This window comes from Melanerpes formicivorus, unplaced genomic scaffold (genome assembly GCF_026170545.1).
Source record: "Melanerpes formicivorus ecotype bairdi unplaced genomic scaffold, bMelFor1.0.p_v2 SCAF_19, whole genome shotgun sequence".
Classification (NCBI taxonomy): domain Eukaryota; kingdom Metazoa; phylum Chordata; class Aves; order Piciformes; family Picidae; genus Melanerpes; species Melanerpes formicivorus.
This window is the reverse complement of record NW_027142371.1, coordinates 15548629-15572482: the sequence shown is the minus strand read 5'-3', so window position 1 is coordinate 15572482 and position 23854 is coordinate 15548629. Positions and strand designations below refer to the sequence as shown.

Sequence of the window (23854 nt, the reverse complement as noted above, 5' to 3'; positions counted from 1 at the left end):
CATGTCTTTACCTGCCAGCCTCTCCAGGAGCACATCAGCTGGAACCACGCTGGGAAGGCTCAGCCCAGGCTGCTGCAGAGTGGCTTGGAGGTGAGTATTGAATAAGCACTGACAGGACAGCTCCATCACATGGTGCACTGCACACCCGTGGGAGCCTTCCTCTGTCTCAGTCCTGACACAAGCTGACTCCTCTCAGGTATTTAGTGGGCACAACTGGAACCCAGGAGGTTCCACCTGAACACGAGGAGAAACTTCTTTGGTGTGAGGGAGCAGAGCCCTGGAGCAGGCTGCCCAGAGAGGTTGTGGAGTCTCCTTCTCTGCAGAGCTTCCAACCCCCCCTGGGCACTGTGCTCCTGGGCAGGCTGCTGTGGGTGCTGGGCTGGAGCAGGGCCTTGGCCTGGGTGAGCTCCAGAGGTCCCTTCCAACCCCTCCACGCTGGGATTCATCCAAAGAGGCTTCCTGCTCCGTAGCATCCTGCCTGCAGTTGCTGGAGTGAGGAGGAAGACAAATCTGCAGGTGCTTGCTTTGTGCTGTGCTCACAGCCCTGCTGCCCATGCTCCCCGGGCAGAGGTCGTCTCCACTCGCCCAGCACGGGGGTGGCATCGTCAGAGCACTCAGTGCCCATCCAGCGCCGCTCTGTGCTCTCCCTTCGGAAGTGCCAGCCGGGTACCAAGCAGAGGCAGCGCCAGCACCTGGCAGGATGGTGCCCGGCTCCGGCCCCGCGGGAAGGTCTCCTCCGCCCCTGCCCAGCCTCCCGCAGCCCACCGGCGCCGCTCCCGGCGGAGTCGGGCGCCACCTGCGGGCGGATCTCGCAGCTGCAGCGGACAGGAGCCGGGCTGGAGATGGAAAAGGTGAGGAAGGGTTTGGGATGTGATCACGGCTGGGGAGCAGGCGGAGAGGCTGCCCTGGTGTGTCCCCAGGCAGCACCTGTGCCACCGACTGTCACCGTTTAGCACAGACACGGCTCAGGCCAGGCTGTCCTGTTCTTCCTTGTCGCTTCTGAACCTGGGCAGGATGCTGCCAGCCCTCCCCTGCAGCTCCTGCTTCACAGCCCAGGCTGAAACTCGGCACTCGTGAGGTCATAGCTCGAATCCTAGGTTCAATTTGGGCTTCTCACTCCAAGAATGGCATTGAGGGGCTGAGGAGAGAGACTGTCCTGAGACAGGCAAAGAAGCTGGGGAAGGGTCTGGAGAAAGAGGTCTGGTGAGGAGCAGCTGAGGGAGCTGGGGGTGTTCAGCCTGGAGAAAAGGAGGCTGAGGGGAGAGCTTCTGGCTCTCTACAGCTCCCTGAGAGGAGGCTGGAGCCAGGAGGGGGTCTTGCAAGGAACAAGCAACAGGACAAGAGGAAACAGCCTCAAGCTGTTCCATGGGAGTTTGGCCATGAAGAACAATTTCTTCCCCTTGAGGCTGTCCAGGCCTGGCCCAGGCTGCCCAGGGCAGTGGTGGAGCCCTCGTTCCTGGAGGGGTTTCAGAGCTGTGTAGCTGTGGTGCTGAGGGCCACGGCTCGGTGGTGCCCTGGCAGGGCTGGGTTAACAGCAAGGAGCCGTGCTCCTGCCTGGTTACCAGAGCATCTCCCTCCCTGCCCGCTGTGTATTGGGAGAGGAGGTGTCTGGGCCAGGCTGCAGTGCCAGGGGCTGTGAGTTTGGCTGCTCATTCACACTGCTGCTTTGTAGGTGGTGTGGAAGCTCCAAATATTTTCCCCCAATCCACAAAGGTGACTTAAACCAAACACTCCTGCTGCTTTCCCCACCTGAAGAGACAGGCTGGCTCCAAACTCAGCAGGAGCCACACACCCAGGCGTCCCTGGGGATTTCCAGAGATCCCAGAGACACCACAAGCACCTCCTGAAGATGTGGGAGCTGCAGGAGCACTGCTGAGCTCCCAGTGCAGGGAAGAACCAAAGCAAACCAGGGGCTGGTGGCCATGTCCGTGGTGGGAGGGAGCAGCCTGGCAGCCTCCACTCCACACGGGAGCTGCTCTGAAGACCTGGAGAAGCTGCAGCGGGAGGAAGGATCCTGCCTCATCCTCAGAGGTGCTTGGGAAGATCCTTCCTCTGTAGCTGGAGTGAGCTGGGTGGATAAAGGAGGAACGTCAGGAGTGGGCTGCAGCAGCAGGAGGTGCAGTGGGTGCTGTGGGATGGGGGGGAGGGGGCTCAGCTCCGCGCTGGCGGGGGGGGGGGGGTCAGGGGAGGCGGTTTGGGCTGAGCAGGCACACGGAGAGCACGTCCCGAGGGCTGGGCCAGACGCTGGCTTGGTCGTTTGTCTCTCCCGAGGAAATGGCTTTTAATGAGGGTTTAAATAATGACGTGGGCTCACTCCCCCCGCTGGCAGCACCGCCGCGGCGCTGTGCCTCCTTCCTCTCCCAAAACTTTGCCACCCTTTATTTCCAGCCACACACAATCCCCCTCCCCCCCCCCCCGCCACACCTCGACAAGCAGAGAAACTTCCGAGGCTGCTCCCTGGGGCAGCTCCGTGGACCCCCCCGCCCTAGCCCCCAGGCACGGGCAGGACACCGCAAGGGCAGACTGACCCCCACTGCGGGAGCAGGGTGCCAGCTGGGTGCCGCTGGGGGTGCCAGCAGTGGGTGCAGGTACAGTGTGCCATGTGCTGATGCATAGTGCCAGCAGTGGGTGCATGGCAGTGGTGCTGAGTGCATGTCATAGGTGCTGCTGCAGGGGGCTGGGTGCCCAGACTGGGTGCTGCTGCAGGGGGCTGGGTGCTCATCCTGGGCACTGAGTGCTGATGCAGGGTGCCAGTACTGGGTGCACAGTACTGGTGCTGGTTCAGCATGCCAGTGCTGCGTGTGTGGTGTTGCTGCTGGGTGCCCATACTCAGCACCAGCAGGATGGTGCTGGTGCAGGGTGCCAGTACTGGATGCATGGTGCCGGTGCAGAGTGCCAATGCTGGGCACATGCTGCTGTGCTGGGTGCACACTGCAGCTGCCAGTGCTGATGCCCATGCTGGGCACTAGTGCAGTTCCAGTCATGGGTGCACAGCGCTGGTGCTGGGTGCATGTAGTAGGTGCCAGTGCTGGGTGCCCATACCAGGACCAGGGTGCCCATACCAGGTGCTGGTGCTGGGTGCCCACAGTGGGTGCTGCTGTACGGTGCCAGTGCTGGGTGCCCACACTGGGTGCTGCTGTACAGTGCCAGTACTGGGTGCCCACACTGGGTGCTGCTGTACAGTGCCAGTACTGGGTGCCCACACTGGGTGCTGCTGTACGGTGCCAGTGCTGGGTGCCCACACTGGGTGCTGCTGTATGGTGCCAGTGCTGGGTGCCCACACTGGGTGCTGCTGTACGGTGCCAGTGCTGGGTGCCCACACTGGGTGCTGCTGTATGGTGCCAGTGCTGGGTGCCCACACTGGGTGCTGCTGTATGGTGCCAGTGCTGGGTGCCCACACTGGGTGCCGTTGTACGGTGCCAGTGCTGGGTGCCCACGCCAGGAGCAGGGTTCCCACGGCGGGTGCGGGTGCCGGGTGCCCAGCCCGGTGCCCAGCCCGGTGCCCAGCCCGGCGCTGGGTGTGTGTTCTGCCGTGAGGAAGTGCCAAAGCTGCAATAGCTTTAGGAAGTCAATCGCAGGGGCCGGGGGACGCCTGCGCAGTGCAGCCGCTCGGCTCCGCTCCTCTCCCGCTGCCTCTCCCTCCTCTCCCTCCGGTGCCGAGCCCGGAGGCAGCGCAGAGGCGGCGGCCGGGGGGCGGCGGGGCGGTGGCGGAGGCAGCAGCGCGGATGCCCGGCCCGTGAGTACCCCGGGATGCGGCGGGAGAGGGCACACGGACACCCCACACCCCCCAGAGACTCGCCCATCGCCCCCTCCCTCCTTTCCCTTCCTCCCCACGGGCGGACCCCGTTTTCCCCACCCCTGGCATCCTCCTTTTGGCACGGTGTCCCTCTTGTCCCCGTCCGTGTCCCCCGTGCCCGTCATCCCCCCCCGCCCCGAGCGCTGGGGTTGATGGAGAGGTCGGGCTGTGTCTGTCTGTGCGTGCGTCCGTGTGTCCGGCCGCTGCCTGTCACCGGCCCCATGTGCGAGGCCGGGGGGTGGGAGGCAGTGGGATGCGCCTTGGGGACCCCGAGCAAGCCAGCAGGGAGGGTCCCCCCCCCCTCCCCGCCGCATCACCCCGGGGGAGGGCAGGGCTCCTGCGAGGAGGAGGAGGATGGAGGAGGAAGGAGGGGGGCAGCACCCTCCAGCCGCAGAGCTGGTTGCACTGGGGCTTGCCCAGTCGGGGGGGTGGGGAGCTGCAGGGAGGATTCCCCCACCTCAGAGGCCTCCCCGGCGCTCCCAGCACCCACAGGTGGGAGCCAGGGCGGTGCTGGAGCATCCGAGCACCAGCTCAGCTGGGCAGGCTCCCTGCCAGGTGGCTCCCAGTGCAGAGGGGTGCCAGGGCTGCTGCTGGAGAGCCGCAGCAGTGGGCAGCCCTGGCCTGGCCGGCTGGGGCTCGGGGAGGTTGGGTGAGGTGAGGGTGACGGTGGGGCTCTGGTCCTCACCGCGTCCTCCAGCGGCAGCGTGGCCAAAGAGTTGGACGGAGACACCTGGCTCGGTGGTGTCCAGGACTCAGGTGTCCCCCCGTGGGGCTGTGCCACCCAGGTGCCACCCAGCGCCAGGCCCCCAGCCGGGCAGCAGGGTGGGAGGTGGCGACTCGGCGCCCGTGGAGCCGCTCCACGTGCGGATGGCGTCGCGGCTCTGGGCACAGAGAGGTTCCTGCGGGGAGCTCCCTCTCTCCCCACCGCTTCAGGAGGCTGCTCTGGCAGGGCTCCATGGCCTTATTTAAGAAACTAAACAAAAAGTGTTAAGTGAGTGGGAGGGATTCCCCTGCTGCCAGGGGAGTTGGCTCCCCTCTGGATGCGTCTCCGGCACCGCCGCCGATGGAGAGGCTGCTGCGTGGCGCTGCCGGGCGAGCAGAGCCCGTGGGGCTGGCTGGCCTGGTGGATGCCATTTCCTCTGGGAGAACAGGTCACCCCCGTGGGCACATATTTCGGAGCATCTCCCAAGGGAAAGCTCCACATCAGATTTCCCTACAAGGATCTTCGCTCCTCCGCGTCGGCCCTTCCCCACCAGTGACTCAAGCGGCTGATCACCACAGTCGTGTTCTCCAGCCGTGGAACAACCCCACCTCCAGCGGTGCCAGGGGGGAGGCAGGGGGCTGGTGGCACCCATCCATCCCAGCCTGGGAGCTGGTGCCCCCTTGGAGATGGCTACTAGGGAAAAAAGGCAAAAGAAGAAAGAAGGAACTGGAGGCAGAGCATCAGATAAAGCAACTCCAGCCCTGGGAGGGCAAGGGAGACAAACAGCTCAGCAGAGTAATTAGTGCTGAGGCTGCCCAAGGTGTGGGTGCAGCACAGCTCTGTCCCCTCCCAAAGTGGATCTCTCCCATCTTGGCTTCTCTTTGGTTCTACTCTCAGTTTTAGGCTGGACTTGGGCAGCAGCAGCTTGAGTTTCCACCAGGCTCATGCAAGGGGCAGGGAGAGCTCCAGGCTCAGCAACAGGTCCAGGGTGGCGAGGCGGTGCCAGTGCCACCCCTCAGTGTGAGCTCAGGCTGCTGGGGGCTCCCTCTTCCCTTCCACATTTTCCTCCCTGGGATAAAATCATTTTGCACAGTCAGCCCCGGGGGGGTGAGAGCCACCCTCAGCCCCAGCACCGCTCCCAAGTCATCCCGCAGGGTGGCTTAAAGCCTTCCCCTTGCGGCTCCTCTTGCCCCTCAGGCTGGTTTCTGGGGTGCCTGAGCACCTCAAAAGCAGCACAGCCACGGTGGGCATCGTCACCTCCATGCCACACACTCGTGGGGTTGGGTGCTTTGGGCTCTTGCCTGGGACAAGGGCAGCTGCCAGGGGAGCCCTGGTGCCCGTGGCCTTCACTCAGGCTCACTGCTGCTCAGTTCCTTCGTTGTCCCTGCTCATCTCTGGGTGCAGAGGCTCTTCAGAGGAGGCTGGAGCTAAAGCCAGTTGGTGAGAAGCATCATCCAGAGCTGCCTCTTAGTCTGAGGGGAAGAAAAGATACTGAGCCCCAGCACTGCTTGTTCCTGCCCCCCAGCTTGTCGCAGGTGAGGTCTGCCTGGGAGCAGCACAGGATGGGGGACAAGTGTCTGACATCTTCTGTGGTGTGAGAGGGGAAGAAACCAAACTCACCAGCTCACAGGGACTTCACCAGCCCTGCTGCAGACCGGGAAGCTCTCTGGTAGCCATCCCCACCTCTGCTCTGTCCAGCACCACAAGCATCTCCCTGTCCATACCACCCTGCGCCCACGCAGCCTCCTGCCGCTCCTGTCCCCCACTCCTGGGCTCAGCCAGCCCATTTCTTTCCCCAGCTGCTTCTCCATGAGCTACCCCACGCAGCACTGGGAGTGTGACCTGCAGGAGGTCCCCAGTCCTCGCTGTGACCAGCACTGAGCCAGTGCTGTTTGCAGCAGCCAGCCCCAGCAGCAGCCTCTCCTCGCTGTCCCCAGGAGTTTCAGCACACCCATAAGCTGCAGGGACGTTTTAAATGCAGCTGTGAAGGTGCTGCAGGAGCCACCAGCTTCTGGGGTGATCTGGAGCTGTGCTGGTCCGGGAGCCACGGCTCGAGTCCCCTTCACAGCACCCTGGTCAGCTCAGGTGCTGCGTGGGACCTGAGGACACAGGACGCGGTTGGCTTTGGGGTAAACTGCAGCCAAGGCAAGGTCCTGGCTCCTGCTGGGTCCAGAGCACATGGAGAGCACAGCAGCAGCTCCTGGGTGTCCACTGACCCTTGGCCCTTCTGCCAAAGCTCTCTCTGGGACCACAAAGAATAATTTTTATTTGTTATTTTTGGCTGGAAGTCCACAGGGAGCTCCCCAGCCCCTGGGCTGGAGGGGGAGGGGGATGGCTGCTCTGGGTCTGTGGGACCTCAGCCCTCTGGGATGGGTTTCCTGGCAGAGGCAGGGAGCACTCTGCTGCTGCCCTGTCCTGCAGCACCTCCTGCCTTTGGCCATGTCCTGGGAGCAGAGGTTTAAGCAGGGGGAGGGTGGAGCAGCACCAAACCCAACAACAAAGTCCTTTGGGGCTCAGCTTTGACATTCATCTCAGCCATGGAAAGAAGGAGGTTTCCCTAGAGCAGGGAAGGCCTGGCTGGGTGGCAGAGCAAGCTGCCCTTCCAGTTCTCTAACCACCTGGAGACAGCCTCAGTTGACCTGCTGAGGGCTCCCTGCTCAGGCTGGAGAGATCCACTGGGTTTGGGGGCCCAGCTTTGCCACACCACCCTGGCTTGTCAGCACTTGCCTGCTCCAGAGGCAGAGATATCCTGGAGGCTCCGGAGCAGCAATGGGATGGGCATGGGAGGAGCAGAGTCCTCGATGTCCCCATGCCTGGCTGTGGCTCTGGGTGCAGGGGGCGGGCTGTGGGTGCGCTGGCAGCCCCCTTCCAGAGCTGGATTTGCTGCTGGGTTGCTCTGGGGGAGATCAGGGAGCAAAGGGGCTGGGATTGAGGGTTTGAGCTTGCCCATCCTGCAGGCACGAGCCCAGCCGTTCGCTCTGACAGAAGGCGAATGCCCAAGCAGTGCTGCAGTGCAAAGGGCAGGAGAAGAGCAAACAGCTACAGATTGGCATTAGCAGGCAGGAACCACTGAAAGGGAAGGGAGAGCTTCGAGCCAGCCCTGGAAAACAAGAGAGAGAAAAACAAGGAAGGATGCTGGCTGTGAGTCTGGGGTGGGCTTCACCCCGAGCAGGGGTCCCACCAAGGGCATTTGGGGCTGGGCAGATGTGCTGCTGTGGTAGTGCTGCCAGGCAAGCTTCTCTGTGCTCCAGGGGGTCAGTCGAGCCCTGCAGCGTCCCAGGGGCTTGGTGAAGGGCATCACCATGAGCTGTCCCATCAGGGAGCTCACCCAGATCCCCAGCAAGGGCCACTGCAGCCATCTGAGCCCGGGGTTACTGCCATGGGCATCCAGCCTCAGCCAGGCTGCTGCTGTCCCATCCATCCCCTGCTGGAGCTGGGGCTGCCTGGCACTGCTCAGGGCCAGGGGCCACCTCAGTGGCACAGGGCCCACGCAGGGTGATGATGCTTCCTTCCTCCCTGTGCTGCCAGCTCCTCCCCAGGGATGGCCAAGCTGAACCCTGCTGCCTTTCTTCCCCTTTGGCTGGGTTTTACATAACTGCTGTGGCTGGCCTTGGAGGACAGGAGCTGTTCACAGAGCCTCCCATTGCTTGGCACAGCTGGGGCAGGGCACTGCTGCTGCCCTGATGCTGGTGAGGCTGCTGTGACCACAGCACCAGGGCCACCTATGTCCCTTGGGATGCTCTGGGGCTGGGGCAGGGCATCAGGTCACCTCATCAGCCTTTGCCTGGGTCTGGCCTGCAGGACAGACTCCTGCAGAGCTCTTTCCTCAGTTCCTCACTGTTTTAACACAGGCCCAAGGTCTGATGTGGGAGGAAGTGTAAGCAAAAGCTTGGCTCTGCAGGCTGTGGTCCCAGGCCCTGTGGTGGCACTGGGTCTGGGGGACATCCCAGCTTGGGGTGCTCACAGTGATGCATTCTGCCTGAAGTCAGACCCCAGAAGGCATCCATCAGGACTGGCAGCATGCAGGCAGCAGGACCTGGTGGGCAAACACCGGCAGGGTGCAGCATTTGGGGGCTGGCCCCGGCCCTCATGCTGGTGTGGCCCCAGCCTGGCCAGTCCCACTGCTGGTTGAGCTGGCTGCCAGGCTCAGCCCTACCCTGCCCACATCAATGCCACTCAGGGCCATGCTCTGGGCAGGGAGTGTGGCTGGAGAGCAGGGCCAGACCTGTCCCAGGCACAGCCAGAGCCAGCTCCCAGCCAGGCAGGCTCCCAAAGCTCCTCCCTGTGGCCAGGCAGCTGCAGGGGTTGGGGCTGGGCAGCTGCCAGGCACATGGGGGAGCAGCCAGAGCTGCAGGAAGGGACCCCCCTGAGACAGTGATTCCCAGGGAGGCAGGGTCCTCACTCCAGGCTGATTCTCTCTCTGGTTTCTTGTTTCCTTGGGAGGGGAATTCCTCACCTTCCCCTCAGTGCTGCCAGCATCCCCACTCCTCCAAATTCACAGGTTCCTAGAGCCAGACTGGGTTGGGTTGGCTTGGAAGGGACCTTAGAGCTCAGCCATGGGCAGGGACACCTCCCACCAGCCCAGGCTGCTCAAGGCTCATCCAGCCTGGCCTTGAACACCTCCACAACCCATTCCTGTGTCTCACCACCCTGACTGTGGTGATTAAAACCGACCACTGATTAATTGACCTCCTCTGTGATGTGATACCCACAGTGTGCAGCAGGATGGGGATGAGCAGCTCAGGACCACTGGGATGAGGAGCACACCCCCCCCAGCTCAGCTCTCACCCCCATGCCCTATCCCTCCCTTTCCTCTTCCCTCCCATCAGCTGCTGGGCTCCTTCCATGTGGCTCAGCCCCTGCTGGGTATTGATTTCTGTGATCTCTCTTCTCCCCTCGCATGGATCATTAGCAGATGCTTCACAGGAGTCTGCCTTAACGATGCTGTGATACCTCCACTAATAGAAACCTAATTGTCAGGGCTTGCCTTATTAAATCCCCCAGCTGATTGTGGGGTGCTATTTCTGTGCTGCCAAATAATTAACTCCCAGCTCAGTGCAAAAGGCAGGGCTGGAGGGGCAGGTGCTGGCAGTGATGTGCCCATGGTGCCAGCCAGCGGCTCGTGGTGACCACCATCTGAACCAGGACAGAGCTGTGGGTCTGCTTCTCCTCTTTCTTGCTCTGGAGAGGTTCATGTGATCCTTTCTGGGGGGTTGGTGGTGGGAGCTGGCTGGGAGGAGGCTTGGTGCAGAAATGCACCGAGGAGAGGGACAGGGAGTGCAGATGGATGATCCAGAGAAGAATCACAGGATGGTAGAGGTGGGAGGGGACCTCTGGTGACCATTGAGTCCAAGCCCCCTGGCAGAGCAGGGTCACCTGGAGGAGGTCACACAGGAGTGCACCCAGATGGGGCTTGGAAGTCTCCAGAGAAAGACTCCACAGCCTCTCTGGGCAGCCTGCTCTGGGCTCTGGCAGAAGTTGCTCCTCATGTCGAGGTGGAACTCCCTGGGTTCCAGTTTGTGCCCCTGGCCTTGTGTCCTATCCCAGGGCACTGCTGAACAGAGCCTGGCCCCTTCTCCCCCCCCCCCTTCAGATGTTTATAGACAATCAAGAGAGCCACTCTCAGGCTGCTCTCATCCTCCTCAGCACCTTCCTCATCCCAGCAGGAGAGCTGGAGGGCCTGAGGAGGTATTGGGACACACTGCAGCATCTCCCAGTTCCCATAGCCAGGACCAGGCTTCCCAGGTGACAGGAAAATCACTGCTGGGCAGGGGATCTCCCCCAGAGGCATCTGCTTGGCACCACCACGTGCAGGGGCACAGCTGTGCCATTGTCGGCTCCCTTCCCTCGGGCTGGTGGCAAGGACACGGCTGGGTACAGCCACGTGGGCATCACCACCCCCCCGTCCTGCTGGGACCCTGCCCGGTGCCCAGGACCGCGGGCACCTCCGTGCTGGGCACGCCGGGGTGAGCCCAGCCCCTTCCCCGCAGCGTGGCGGGGGCCGGGGGGGTTCAGCTCTCACCTCTTTGCTCTTTTTCTAGCAGATTGCTGAAAGGAGGTGGAAAAGCCAGGGCTAAAAATAGCTCCTAAAACTTCCTGCGCAGCGGCAGGTGGCTGGGGCAGGCTGCGGGGGCGGCCGGCAGCTGCGGGGCTCGGCGGCGCTGCCTGCCCGGGGCTAACCCCAGCAGCCGGGGTGCCAGGGGGGTGCCAGCCCCCGTCACCCCCACCCGCCCCGGCCGCCTGCGGGGCCGGCCCGCGGCTGCTTGCGCCCAGGGGCTGGCTTCAGCCAAATTTGGCAGAGGTCGGAGGTGCTGGCCGCTGCCGGCAGAAGGGCAGGGAGGAGGCTGGGAGCTGGCGGCTGGGCTGAGCCCTTGCGAGGCACTGCAGAGTCCAGCCGCGGGGCGCAGGGTGCCCAGCGCTGCCCGTGCCGTGCCGTGCCGGTCCGGCGGGGCTGGGCTCGCAGCTGCTGGGCTTTGGCGCTCCTCTGAGGCATGGAGAGAGGCCAAATCCTGTGCAGCTCCCCGAGGGGCTCAGCTGTGCTGGGGAGGGTCCCTCCAGGGGTGCCCGTGGGGGTCTGTGGGGAGCAGCGAAGCTGCCCTCCCCCTTCTGAGCCATAAACCAAGGGGGGAAGGTCCCTCCTGGCGTGCAGAGCTTGCCCCATGGCGGAGGAGTGGCAATATCCTCCGTGCTGGTGGGTGCCCCGAGGCTGGCAGGCTGGGGGTGCTGGGGGCTGCCCCTGGGAGCCAGGAAAAGCGCCCAGATGGAGGAGGTTCAGGTGAGTGGAAGCAGAGTGGTGCTGGGAGCCTGCGAGGAGAGCACAGCTGGGGGCTGGGTGCCAGCAGGAGGGAGGTGCCAAGGCAGAGGGTGACTTCGGGGTACTGGGGGGGAGCGTTCCATCCAGATGGAGTGGAGTTGAGGACAGCAGCAGCTTGGCCGTGGGGGGGGGTTGGGTGTTGGGAAGAGAGGAGATAAGAGCTCAGTGTCCCCCGGGAAGGAGAGGGAAGCAGCGGTGCCAAGCGGGGTGCTGGGCCAGGCTGATAAGGGCCACGTGCCATGGCCGGGCACCAGCCCAGCCTGGCAGCCCCAGGGGAGCATGCAGGGGGTGCTGCCATCCCCTCCCCCCCTCCCTTCTCCCCTTTTCTCCCCTTTTCTACCTGCCCAAGCCAGGGGGCAGCTGCCAGCACAGACCTCAGAGCAGTTAGGGTCTCTGGTGCGGTGCCAGGGCTGGGTAGCCCCTGCCCAGCAGAGTGCCAGGGGCAGGGGGAAGGGAGGTGCCAGGGGCTGGGGCTGCTCCTGCTCCTCTCTGCTGCTTTGTTTGGGGTTTTTTCACTTTTCCTGAAGAGAAAAAACAAAACCAAAGCACTTTGTTGGTGACTCAGCCCCGGCCGGGGGAGCCAGGCCTGGCACATCACAGCCACCCTGCTGCTGGCAGGCTCTGACTCAGCCCACCCCCGGGCACCGGGCACCGGCCCCTGCCCTCGCCGCTCACCTCGCTGCCGCTGCCCTCCCCCCCGGCGGCGCTGGAGCCCCGGGCACGCCTGGGCACAGTGTGCTCACATCAGAGCGGCCTCAGCCGGCTGCCAGGGACCGCCCTGGGCACCGATCCCGCCTGCCACCCCTCAGGGACGCCGTGCCGGCCGGCTCCTCGGCCGCGGGAGGGGTCTGGCGCTGGGGTGCCCAGGTTGCCCCCGAGGTGCCCGGCACCCAGCTGGTGCCCGCCCTTGCCGGGAAGCTCTGCCGGGCTGCTCTCGCAGAGCCAAGCAAGGGGGGGAGCAGGAGGGTGCCCGGGCTTGGCTGCCCGCGGGGCTGGCTGTGCCCCACGGCATGCCCATGGGGGTGCCAGCCCCGGGCAGAGTGGTGAGGACACAGCTGGGGCTTTCCCAAAAAAGGTCTGAACTCTTGGGGTGAGTTTGCCACTTCCCTTGCCACTCCCTTTCCTGTCAGAGGATGTGCAGCCACTTTGCTTTCCTCTCTGCTCTTCTCTCCCTGCTCCCTGCCCTCAGAGCCGGCAGCCCTGGCGATGCCCAGCACCCCCTGAGCCGGCCGGGGTCACCCTGGCTGGCACCTGGCGCCGCTGCCACACCATGGCCTGGCTGCAGGTAGGGACACGCCACCAGCTCCCCTCCCCGCCCCGGGCCTCCCCCCAGGCAGGGGGGGCGCTGGGGGCTGTGCCAGGGATGCTCCTGCACGGGGCCTGTGCCCTGCTTTGCAGAGGTGGCTGGAGAGGGATGCCAGGCTGCTGGGGCATCGTGCCCAGCCCAGGGCGATGGGGGGCAGGGAGGGGTGCCAGAGCTGTGCCCGGTGTTTGCCATCACCTTGGCTGTTGCTGTGTGGGCACCCCGATGCCACAGCCCCCACTGCAGCTGGCACAGGGAGATTGGATGACTGCTTTGCCTGGGGTGAGCTGGGCACAGGGTGGTACACGTGAGGCAGCTGGGCCCCAGGGCCCCAGCAAGGAGGAAGGGAGGGAGGGGAGGGAGGGGAAGATGTCCCTTCAAAAGCCTCTCTGGGGAGTCCCCATCTGGTCCAGCTGTGGGGTGAGGGAGTCCCCCTCCACCCAGGGAGAGGACAGGGCAGTGCCAGGCTGAGTGGGGATGTCATGGGCACGTGAGCTGGCATGACCTGGGGACACCCAGCACAGAGGGACTCCCAGGCTGGGTGCTGCAGCTCACAGAGGGGCTGGGGGGCTGGGGGGGTTTGGGTGATGGCAGCTTTGGGGCTGGGCAGCTGGTGGGGTTTGGGTGATGGCAGCTTTGGGGCTGGGGGGCTGGTGGGGTTTGGGTGATGGCAGCTTTGGGGCTGGGGGGCTGGTGGGGTTTGGGGGATGGCAGCTTTGGGGCTGGGCAGCTGGTGGGGTTTGGGTGATGGCAGCTTTGGGGCTGGGGGGCTGGTGGGGTTTGGGTGATGGCAGCTCTGGGGCTGGGCAGCTGGTGGGGTTTGGGTGATGGCAGCTTTGGGGCTGGGGGGCTGGTGGGGTTTGGGGGATGGCAGCTTTGGGGCTGGGGGGCTGGTGGGGTTTGGGTGATGGCAGCTTTGGGGCTGGGGGGCTGGTGGGGTTTGGGGGATGGCAGCTTTGGGGCTGGGCAGCTGGTGGGGTTTGGGTGATGGCAGCTTTGGGGCTGGGGGGCTGGTGGGGTTTGGGTGATGGCAGCTCTGGGGCTGGGCAGCTGGTGGGGTTTGGGTGATGGCAGCTTTGGGGCTGGGGGGCTGGTGGGGTTTGGGGGATGGCAGCTTTGGGGCTGGGGGGCTGGTGGGGTTTGGGGGATGGCAGCTTTGGGGCTGGGGGGCTGGGGGGGTTTGGGTGATGGCAGCTTTGGGGCTGGGGGGCTGGGGGGGTTTGGGGGATGGCAGCTTTGGGGCTGGGCAGCTGGTGGGGTCTGGGTGATGGCAGCTTTGGGGCTGGGCAGCTGGTGGGGTCTGGGTGATGGCAGCTTTGGGGCTGGGGGGCTGGTGGGGTCTGGGTGATGGCAGCTTTGGGGCTGGGGGGCTGGTGGGGTCTGGGTGATGGCAGCTTTGGGGCTGGGGGGCTGGTGGGGTCTGGGTGATGGCAGCTTTGGGGCTGGGGGGCTGGTGGGGTCTGGGTGATGGCAGCTTTGGGGCTGGGCAGCTGGTGGGGTTTGGGGGATGGCAGCTTTGGGGCTGTCTCTGCTCTCTGCTGGGCAAATGTCTCCTTTCTGTCATCCTTCCTCTTTTCACAGCCTCACACGTGTGCCCTCTTCCCCCCACTGCTCACAGCCTCTGCTGCCCCTGGGCACTTCCTTATCCCCTGGCACCAGTGCCCAGCTGGAAGGAGCCCCATGGCACATGGCCCCACTGGTGTGGTGCTCTGGGGGGGCTATGTGGGCATTAAGGGGTGCAGAGGGGTGGAATGGGCCCTGCAAATCCAGAGCCTGCTGGCAGTGCCCTTAAGTGCCAGGCTGGATTGGGCTGGCATGGCCTCTCAGTGTCAGTCTGAAGCCTGCTGGGCCCTGCTCTCTGCTGCCAGTCTGGGTCGTGCTGGCATTGTCTGTGGTGGCAATCTGGGGCACAGCAGCATCACCTCTGAGTGCCATGGGGCCCTCTGCAGCCCCACATCTCCCCCCTGTGCTCTTGGTGCCACTGAGGTGAGCCTGGGGTGGCTTCCAGAGGGAGCTGATCCTGGTTGGTGCTGAGTGCAGCCCTTGGGGATGGGATGCCCCTTGCTGGGTGCCACTCCTTCCCCAGCCTCTCCAGGGTGCTTTGGCTCAGCCACTTTTGGATCTGCTCTGGCCAAGCTCAAGCACCAGCAGCAGCAGGGGTGCCACCCCAGGCTGTCCCCACATCCCTTGGCCACCCCACACCCTCCTCCCACACCCCACAGGCTGCTTTGCCTTGGGGTGGGCTGGGGGGAGCAGGGTATTCCCAAGCTGCACCTTCTCCTGCTCATCCCATTCCCAAAGGCTCAGCACTGCCTGCTGCCAGGGCCAGGAGCCAGGCTCTGGGCACGCAGGGTGCTGCTGTGGCACCACGGGACAGCCTGCCTTGGCAGCAGGATGTCAGCAGGGGTGGGCAGGGGGAAGCATGGACACGGGGAGCAGGAGGTGGTTGGACCCAGGGAAGGAGGGGAAAGGGAAAAGTGGGAGGTGAAGTGGACCTGAGGGCAGCGAGGCGCAGGAGGGAGCAGAGCCTGCTGCCCAGCCGGGTGACAAGGTCACAGCACCCTGCCAGGGCTATAAATAGGAACAATTGGGAGCCAGAGGCAGACTCTCTCCTTTTTCGTTGCTGCAGGAGCGATGGCAGCCAGCAGGAGGGTTGGCCAGGGCCTGGGCAAGCAGCTCCTGGGAGGTGCTGCCAGGCTATGGCAGTGCTGGGGATGGGGGCACTTCACCCGTGGGGACAGCCCAGTGCCCAGCTGGGACTGGCACCCCAGCTCCATCCCACTTGCTGAGTCTGTGTGGGGACTCAGGCCTGAGGGGAGCAGAGCTGGAGCAGCTCTGGACCTCGAGCTGTGCCAGGGGAGGGTCAGGTTGGGCACTAGGAGGGGGTTCTCAAGGCCTCCACAGGCTGCCCAGGGAGCAACCATCTCTGGAAGTGGCTGTGGGGCTGAGGGCCGTGGGTGAGTGGCAGTGGTGGGGGTGTGAGCTCCAGGGGAGCAGCTGGGCTTGGTGATCTCAAAGGTCTCTCCCAGCCTCAGCAGTTCTATGGTTCTGTGAGTCTAAGGCAGGGCTGGGGGGCTGGGGGCGCTGGGGGGGCTGGGGGCTGTTCCTGCCTGCTGTCCCCACTCCTATCCCTCCCTTCTGGCAGAGGAAGGGTCATGATTGCTGCCACCCACCCTCAGCAGGGCACAGGGAGACAGAGCTGGCTGTGACCACATCCTGACCACCATCCTGGCAGCACTCCTGCCCAGGAGCATCCCAGCTCGAGGCTGGGGCAGGCAGGCAGCAGGGACAGGACTGGGCCTGGGGGAAGCTCTGGTTCAGTGCTGGGAGCTGTGACAGCTTCCCCCTCCTGCCCTGCTCCCTTCCACTCACATGACGGTGTGAGCAGCTCTGACTTCCCCATCCTGGCCCAAAGCCACCACTGGGGTCTGGCTGAGCTTCCTCATGGCTCAGGGTGCACAGGGCTGGTGCTGACACCCCCACCCTGCCTGGTCCTGACACCCCCACCCTGCCTGGTCCCACTGCTGCCAAAGTGTGGGAGGGGGTCCTGGGTCCCTTCTGAGGAGCTGCTGAAGGACCTGGGGTTGTTCACTCTGGAGCAAAGGAGGCTGAGGGGAGAGCTTCTGGCTCTCTCTCTACAGCTCCCTGAGAGGAGGCTGGAGCCAGGTGGGGCTTGGGCTCTGCTCCCATAGCAGAGGAGGAAATGGCCTCAAGGTTGGCCATGAGGAACAATTTCTTCCCTTGAGGGCTGTCCAGGCCTGGCCCAGGCTGCCCAGGGCAGGGGTGCAGTCCCCATCCCTGGAGGGCTTTCAGAGCTGTGGTGCTGCTGCCTGGGAAGGTGGTGGGGTCAGTGTCCCTGGAGGTGTTTCAGAGGAGCCTGGGTGAGGCACTCAGTGCCATGGCCTGGCTGGTTAGGGCTGGGTGATCAGCTGGATCTGGTGATCTTGGAGGTCTCTTCCATCCTGGTCGGTTCTGTGAGGGCCATGGGTCGGTGGTGCCCTGGCAGTGCTGGGGTAAGGGTTGGATTTGATGATCTCAAGGTCTCTCCCACCTCAAACCATTCTGTGATGCTAAGCTTGGGGCTGGCAGTGTCCACCACCCTGGTTCCCCTTTCCTTCCCACCCCTCCTGTCCCCCTGCCCTGCCCCAGCTCGCCCCTTGCAGGAGGCTCTCCCCGGCATGGAGCCTCTCAGGGCTGGGGGCTGGCTGTGGGGCTGACAGGGCTCTGCTGCTCTCCCTCCCCACAGGCTCCAGCCAGGAGGTGGCAGGGACCTTAGCCGGGGGGTGTGGGCACGGCTCGCCCGCGGGCTGGCAGCAGCGGAGAGCAGCAGAGGAACCCCCAGGGCACCTCCCAACCCCTCCCACCGTGCATGAGGCTGGGACGCAGGTGAGCTGGGCACCACCTGGGGCTGGCACAGGGCAGCCGAGAGCGAGCCACAGAAGTCTCTGCCCAAGGGCTGCCGCGGGTGGGGGCTGCTCCTCGGGGTCCTGCTCACCCGCGCCCCGCTCCCCCTGCCCGCAGCACGCAGGACCCGCGGCCGCAGAGACCTCCCTTCCGATGTCCCGGCATGAGACTTCTCCGACCACAGTGCCACCTGCCAGCAACCAGCGCCCCAACGCCTGCTGCTTCTGCTGGTGCTGCTGCTGCAGCTGCTCCTGGTACGTCCCAGCCCCCCAGCCCCCCAGCCCCGGGCTCCCCCGCGGCTGCTGAGCGCCCCCCACCTACCCCCCCCCCAACTGTCGGGGAGGCAAAGGCCCCAGGGGCAAGGGAGGTGCCCACATTTGTCCTTGCCTTGTGCAGCACCAAGCTGCTCATGGTGCATCCCACCACCTCCCCAGCCCACCTGAGCCCCCCCCGGGGCTGCTGAGCAGCACACACACACCCCCCCCAGCTGCCCTGGAGTCAAGGCTCCCATGAGCAAGAGAGATGCCCACAAGGTGCTGCTCCTCCCTGCTGCATGCAGCACCTGGTTCTTGGACAGGAGCTGGGGTCCTACAGCAGCCCCCAGCCCTGGCTGCTCCCCAGCCCTGGCTGCTCCCCAGCCCTTCGGTGCAGCTCCTGATGCCCAAGGGCAGGGGGTGAGTGCTGGAGGGTGGCTGGGATGGAGCTGGCCCTAGGCCAAGCCTCTGGCCACTTGTGTGCTTGTGCTGGGTGGGAGCTGGGAGCAGGAAAACTGCTTTGCCGTGGTCAGGAAGGGGCAAATGATGGAGCAGAGGGACACCTGCAGTGCCAGGATGTGATCTCCCTGCTGGGGAGCCTGGGGAGCCCAAGCTGGGCCCTGGTGCACCATAGCTCCTGCCCACCAGCCAAACCTTCTGAGATACACAGAGCAGAAAGTGGGAGGTGGTTGGGAGCCCATGGGAGTCCTCCTGGGCAGCCCTGCCCTGGAGCACTGGCTGCAGAGTCCAGCCCTGGCCTCCCAGAGCTGCCCAAAGCCAAGGATGGGAGCAGCTGCTTGCCTGGGGCTGTCTCCCATCCTCTCTGGGGATCCCCAGCTCCTTACCCTCTGGACAGCCCAGGCCCTGCCTGCTCTCCTCCATCCTCACCCTTGGCCACTCTGAGGCTGCTGATGGCTTCAGGCTCTGCAGCAGCTTTGGGCTTCGCAGCCACTGAGTGCTGAGCTTGAGGAGCAGCAGAAGGTGGAGCAGACCCTCAGCACGTCCTCTGCCCTGTGCAAGCCCCCACTGTGCCCCTGGGGCCCCATTCTGCCTGTTCCCATCTCATCACCTCACATCTGCAAGGCACTGAGGGTGGCATTTCGCAGCCTGCCTCAAACATCTTCCTCCTGGATGCTGCCCAGGGCTTGGTGGCGCTTGGCCACGGCCAGGGTCACCTTCCCTGCGTCCCTCCTCATCTCTGCAGGAGCCAGGAGGGAAGTGCCTCCTGCAGCCCACTCCTGGAGCAAGCAGTGCCCAGTGCCAACCACCCTGGGCCTGGCAGACAGCGAGCCCTGGGGCTGGTGTGGGCAGGGAGGTGCCCAGAGGCTCGCCCACGCTGCCAGGGGGCAGAAGCTGGCACCGTTGGCCGGGGTGGTGTCGCAAGCAGGAAGCTGCGGTCGCAGCCGGGCACCGAACTTCTAGGGCCCGAGGGAAGTTGGCTGGAGGCTGCTCTCCCCTTGCACTGCCAGCACCCCTGGGCATGGGGGGACAAGGGACACCAGCACCCCTCAGCCCTGGCATTGCCACCCTGGGCTTGGCCTCCAGGCTGCACCAGTGCTGGCTGCAGGGTCCAGCCCTTCCCACTTCCCCATCTGCCCTGGCTGGCAGCTGCCTGGGGCTGCCCCGAGCTGCAGATGGTGACCCCTCTGGAGGTGTTCCTGTGGGACCTGCCTTAGGGGGCTCTACTTTGGCAGGGGGGTTGGGACCCCGACCTCCAGAGGTCCCTTCCAGCCCCCCACCATCTTCTGATTCTGTGGCACAGGGGCCCAGTCCTCCATGGTGCTGAGCTCCAATGGTTGCAGCCCTGGGCCTGCATCCTCCCCTGTTTATTTACTTGTTGGTGTTGGTTTGTGGTGATTCACAGTGGGTTTGCCACCATGGGTCACACCAGCACTGCCCTCTGCCAGCTGTGGCCACGCTGGCTTAGGCCTGGCACACATCCTGGGTGGTGGAGCAGGGCCACAGCAGTGCCCAAGGGCAGGAAACCCTTGCATGATGACAGCAAAGTTGCACAAGGAGCCAGGGTGCTGCTGGGGAGGATCTGGGTGTGGGGGGTGCTGGTGCCCACTGAGGAGACCCAGTAGCCAGGGCTGGTCAGGGGGTCAAGGTGGGGGTCTGGGTGCACCCCCAACGCCCCTGACTACCTTTCTGTGTCCCTGTCAGGAACGAGGACCGGGAGCGAGCGTGGAGGGCGTCCCGGGAGACCAAACTGGAGACCATCCCAAACTGTGAAGCGTGGTGAGTGCCAGAGCAGCACCTCAGGGGGGGCACAGCATGGCATGGCACCCACTGCCACCTCCCATGGCACTCAGCCCCGCAGCCTGCCTGCTGCTGCACACACAGTGAGGTTTGGGGTGCCAGGACTCGGGGAGGGTGGTCCTGGAGCTGCTTCTGGCAGTTTCTGCTCAGTTCCCAGCAAGAAAGGGGAAGCCTGGAGCCGTGGGCTGCAGCCCTCTGTGCAAAGGGAAACTGAGGCACACAGGGACCTCAGCAGCTTTCAAGCCACGTCCCAGGGGCAGAACCTCATCCTGCAGGCACCCTGCTCCCAGCACCCTGCTCCCAGCACCCACTCCCTGGGGGACAGGCGTGGCCCGGCCGTGGGTGCTGTGTGCGGTGCCCGGCACAGCAGGGCTGGGGGGCAGAGGTGGCGCCCTCCCTGGGCAGCCTGCTGCAGTGCTGCGGCGGCCTCCTGGCGCGGAGCTTGTTGCTGCCAGGCAGCCTAACCCCTGCTCTCCCTGCCGCGCCCGGGCAGCAGCAAGCCCACGCCGGAGGAGGTGCGCGGCTGGGCGCAGTCCTTCGAGAAGCTGATGAAGAGCCCGGCCGGGCGCAACGTCTTCCGGGAGTTCTTGAGGACTGAGTACAGCGAGGAGAACATGCTCTTCTGGCTGGCCTGCGAGGAGCTGAAGGCAGAGTGCAACAAGCACACCATTGACGAGAAGGCCAGGGTCATCTACGAGGACTACATCTCCATCCTCTCGCCCAAGGAGGTAGGCGGCACAGCCCCCCGCGGCAGCACAGCCCCCCGCGGCAGCACAGCCCCCCGCGGCAGCACAGCCCCCCGCGGCCACACAGCCCCCCGTGGCAGCACAGCCCCCCGCGGCAGCACAGCCCCCCGCGGCCACAGAGCCCCCCGCGGCGGCACAGCCCCCCGCGGCAGCACAGCCCCCCGCGGCCACACAGCCCCCCGTGGCAGCACAGCCCCCCGCGGCAGCACAGCCCCCCGCGGCCACAGAGCCCCCCGCGGCGGCACAGCCCCCCGCGGCCGCACAGCCCCCCGCGGCCACAGAGCCCCCCGCAGCCGCACAGCCCCCCGCGGCCACAGAGCCCCCCGCAGCCGCACAGCCCCCCGCGGCCACAGAGCCCCCCGCAGCCGCACAGCCCCCTGCGCTGCCCCGAGGTCATCCACCTAACAGCAGCATCCCGCGGGGGCCGGCTCCTGGGGCTCTCAGCAGGGGGGTTGGGATAAAAATGGGGCTGGGGGGATGTGGTTTTAGAGAGAGAGATGCAGTGGCTTGTCAGAGGTTGGGTGGGTGAGGAGGAGTTTGGCAGGGCAATGGCTGTGCCGCGTGGGAGATGTGGTGAGGAGGGCATGGCAGAGGCCCTGGGATGCAGCAGGGCTGTGGCTGGTGCTGGAGGACCTTGGGTTGTGCTGCAGGGCCATGGGTTGTGCATGGGTCATGCAGCAGGGCCGTGGGTCATGCAGCAGGGCCGTGGGTTGTGCATGGGTCATGCAGCAGGGCCGTGGGTTGTGCATGGGTCATGCAGCAGGGCTGTGGGTCATGCAGCAGGGCCGTGGGTCAGGCAGCAGGGCCGTGGGTTGTGCTGCAGGACCAAAGCCTCAGGAGGGCACCAGTGGGCTGCAGATGCTGCATCTCAGCTTGCATGCTGGAAGTACCCAAACCTATCACTGTGTGCCCAGCAAAGGGGCACAGGGAGGCCTCGTGGGGCAGCCAGTCACGAGTGGTGTCCCCAGGGCTCAGCACCGGGGCCAGTTCTGTTCAGTGTCTTTATCAATGGTCTGCATTGATTCAGGCTGGACACATGCAGTGGGTTTGCAGGAACACCAAGCTGGGTGGAAGTGATCTGCTGGAGGGTAGGAAAGCTCTGGAGAGGGAGCTGACCAGGCTGGGTCCATGGGCTGAGGGCAATGTGGGGAAGTTCCACTAGGCTAAGGGAGCTCTCTACAGCTCCCTGAAAGGAGGCTGGAGCCAGGTGGGGGTTGGGATCTTCTCCTAAGGAACAGGAGAGAGGACAAGAGGAAATGGCATCAAGTTGCCCCAGGGGAAGTTTAGTTTGGCCATGAGGAACAATTTGTTCCCCTCGGGGGCTGTCCAGGCCTGGCCCAGGCTGCCCAGGGCAGTGGTGGAGTCTCCATCCCTGGAGGGGTCTCAGAGCTGTGGTGCTGAGGGCCATGGGTTGGTGGTGCCCTGGCAGTGCCGGGGTAAGGGTTGGGCTCCCTGACCTCGGAGATCTCTGCCGCCCACAGCCGAGGGGCCGGCAGCGGGCGCCGTGCTGGGCGCGGCGGTGGTGGTGCTGAGCAGCAGCCAGCACCAAGCCTGTCCCTGCCCGCAGGTCAGCCTGGACTCGCGGGTGCGGGAGGTGATCAACCGCCGGATGCAGGAGCCCTCCTCGCACACCTTCGACGACGCGCAGCTGCAGATCTACACGCTGATGCACAGAGACTCCTACCCCCGCTTCCTGAACTCTGCCATCTACAAATCCCTGCTCCACAGCCTCTCCCGCTCCTCCTCCGAGTCCTAAGGGCGGGGGGCGGCGGGCGGGGGCTGGCTGCGGGGCGGCGCCAGGAGCCTGCTCCCCTCCCCGCCGGCCCCGCTCGGCTTTTTAGCTTTTTACCTAGGAGGCAGCAGGGCAGCGGCTGGGCCACCCCCCAGGACTGCCCCCGGGGCTGGTGCCGCCCAGGGCAGCGCTCCCGGCCGGCTCTTGACTACTGAACCCCTGCCCCGTGGGGGGGCGCGCCCGGAGCCCGGCTGCCCCCGCACCCCCTTCTTGAAGAGGTCACTTTAGCCCTTCTCCACCACCCCTGGGGAGGTGGCGTTGTCCCCACGTCCCCCCTCAGCCCCGGCTGCTGGGGGCTGGGCTGGGGGTGGGGGGAGGTCGGTTGTTGTTGGGTTTTTTAACTTTTTATTTTAAATGCCCCTTTTTTGTTGTTGTTGTTGGTTGGGGTTGGCTTTGGTGGGGGCGGGGGCGGGGGGGCGAGGAGCGTCTCTGTACATAAAGAACTGGTCAGGTTTACACTGCTCTGTCTGCTTGAGGCAGCCCTGGGGCAGGGAGCAGCACTGCAGCCCTCACTGCGCTTCCTGCTGGCTCCAGGGGTCAGCCTGGAAGGAGCACAGGGGCCTCAGCTTCCTCAGAAGGGGAGACCTCAGAGCAGCCTCCCCGTGCCTGAAGGGGCTGCAGGAAAGCTGGGGAGGGGCTTTTGACAAGGGCTGGGCGTGACAGGACAAGGGACAATGGCTTTAAGTCTCCCCTCTTCCAGCTCAGACTCGAGAGCAGGAGGGAACTCATTCCAGTGAGGCTGGGGAGAGCCTGGCACAGGCTGCCCAGGGAGGCTGTGGCTGCCTCCTCCCTGGAGGTGTTCAGGGCCAGGCTGGATGAGGCCTTGAGCAGCCTGGGCTGGGGGGAGGTGTCCCTGCCCGTGGCAGGGGGCTGGGGCTGGATGAGCTTTAAGGTCCTCTCTGTAATTCTGTCTCCAAAACTGCCCCAGGGGCTCCCAAGGGGCTAGAAGGGACGGTGGGGCTGTGCTCAGAGGGTGGCCAAGGGGGATCCTGTGGCCTCTACCAGTGCCCATTGTACACATCTGCACTGGTCCAGTTTTGGGACACCACCTGCTTGTCACCCTGAGCCCAGAGCATCCTCAGCTCCTGGAGCTCCGGGAAGGGGCAGCCCCTGTGCAGGAATGATTCCTCTCCTGCAGAAAGCCACAGGCACCAGGACAGCAGGAGGTGGAGGCTCCCAGCTGGATCCTGAAGCCCAAGGCTCTGCCCTCATCCCCTGGGATCAGCCTGGCACAAAGCAGCAGGCTGGTGTGGGAGGGGAAATGTCACAGGGAAGACACAGAGCACCTGTGGGGGCACAAGGAATGGTGTAAGGAGCCCTGGTGCCCAGAAGGAAAATGTTTCTGCCCTCCATGGCAGCCAAGGTCCAAATGGAGCCAACACCAAGGTCCTGCCACCCGGCTCAGCCCCGCTGCTGCAGCCCCAGGCTAATCCTTGCCTCTCCTGACCCCAAACTGCCTGTGGTTTCCTATTTATCTACCCCTTCCCCTCTCCTCCCTCTCCAAGGCAGAAGAAGGAGCCTGAACTCTTTTTACTGAAGATTTGTTAACCAAACAAAAACTCTCTCAGCTTTTGCTTGTTCCCTTCCCTCCCACTGGAAACTCCTGTCAGCAGCTGCCCTTGCCTGTGCCAAGCTGAGATACAAGTCAAGGAGATGGATTCTTGAGGGAGAGCAGAGGAGTTTGGCTGCTCAGGAATGTTGGTATTGTTGGTAGCTGGTTGTTGTTGGCAGGTTTTGCCCCCGTGAGTGCCAAGCCCACATGGCTGCAGCCCTGCAGCACCCC

General features: G+C 64.7%; 1 protein-coding gene across 5 annotated transcripts; it reads left to right on the top strand.

The window, feature by feature from the left end:
* The first annotated feature begins 3714 nt into the window (after positions 1–3714).
* RGS19 (regulator of G protein signaling 19) lies at positions 3715–22430 on the top strand. Of its 5 annotated transcripts, none has more exons than XM_068150331.1 (6): positions 3715–3736; positions 16863–17002; positions 17138–17274; positions 19438–19512; positions 20027–20261; positions 21847–22430. In XM_068150331.1, the coding sequence occupies exons 3-6, from the start codon at positions 17174–17176 to the stop codon at positions 22033–22035; spliced, it is 600 nt and encodes a 199-aa protein (XP_068006432.1). In that variant the 5' UTR covers positions 3715–3736; positions 16863–17002; positions 17138–17173; the 3' UTR covers positions 22036–22430. The 5 variants fall into 5 exon arrangements, with proteins under 5 accessions (XP_068006432.1, XP_068006430.1, XP_068006431.1 ...); XM_068150329.1 differs by lacking the exon at positions 3715–3736 and adding an exon at positions 10980–11274; XM_068150330.1 differs by lacking the exon at positions 3715–3736 and adding an exon at positions 12466–12598.
* Positions 22431–23854: the final 1424 nt, after the last annotated feature.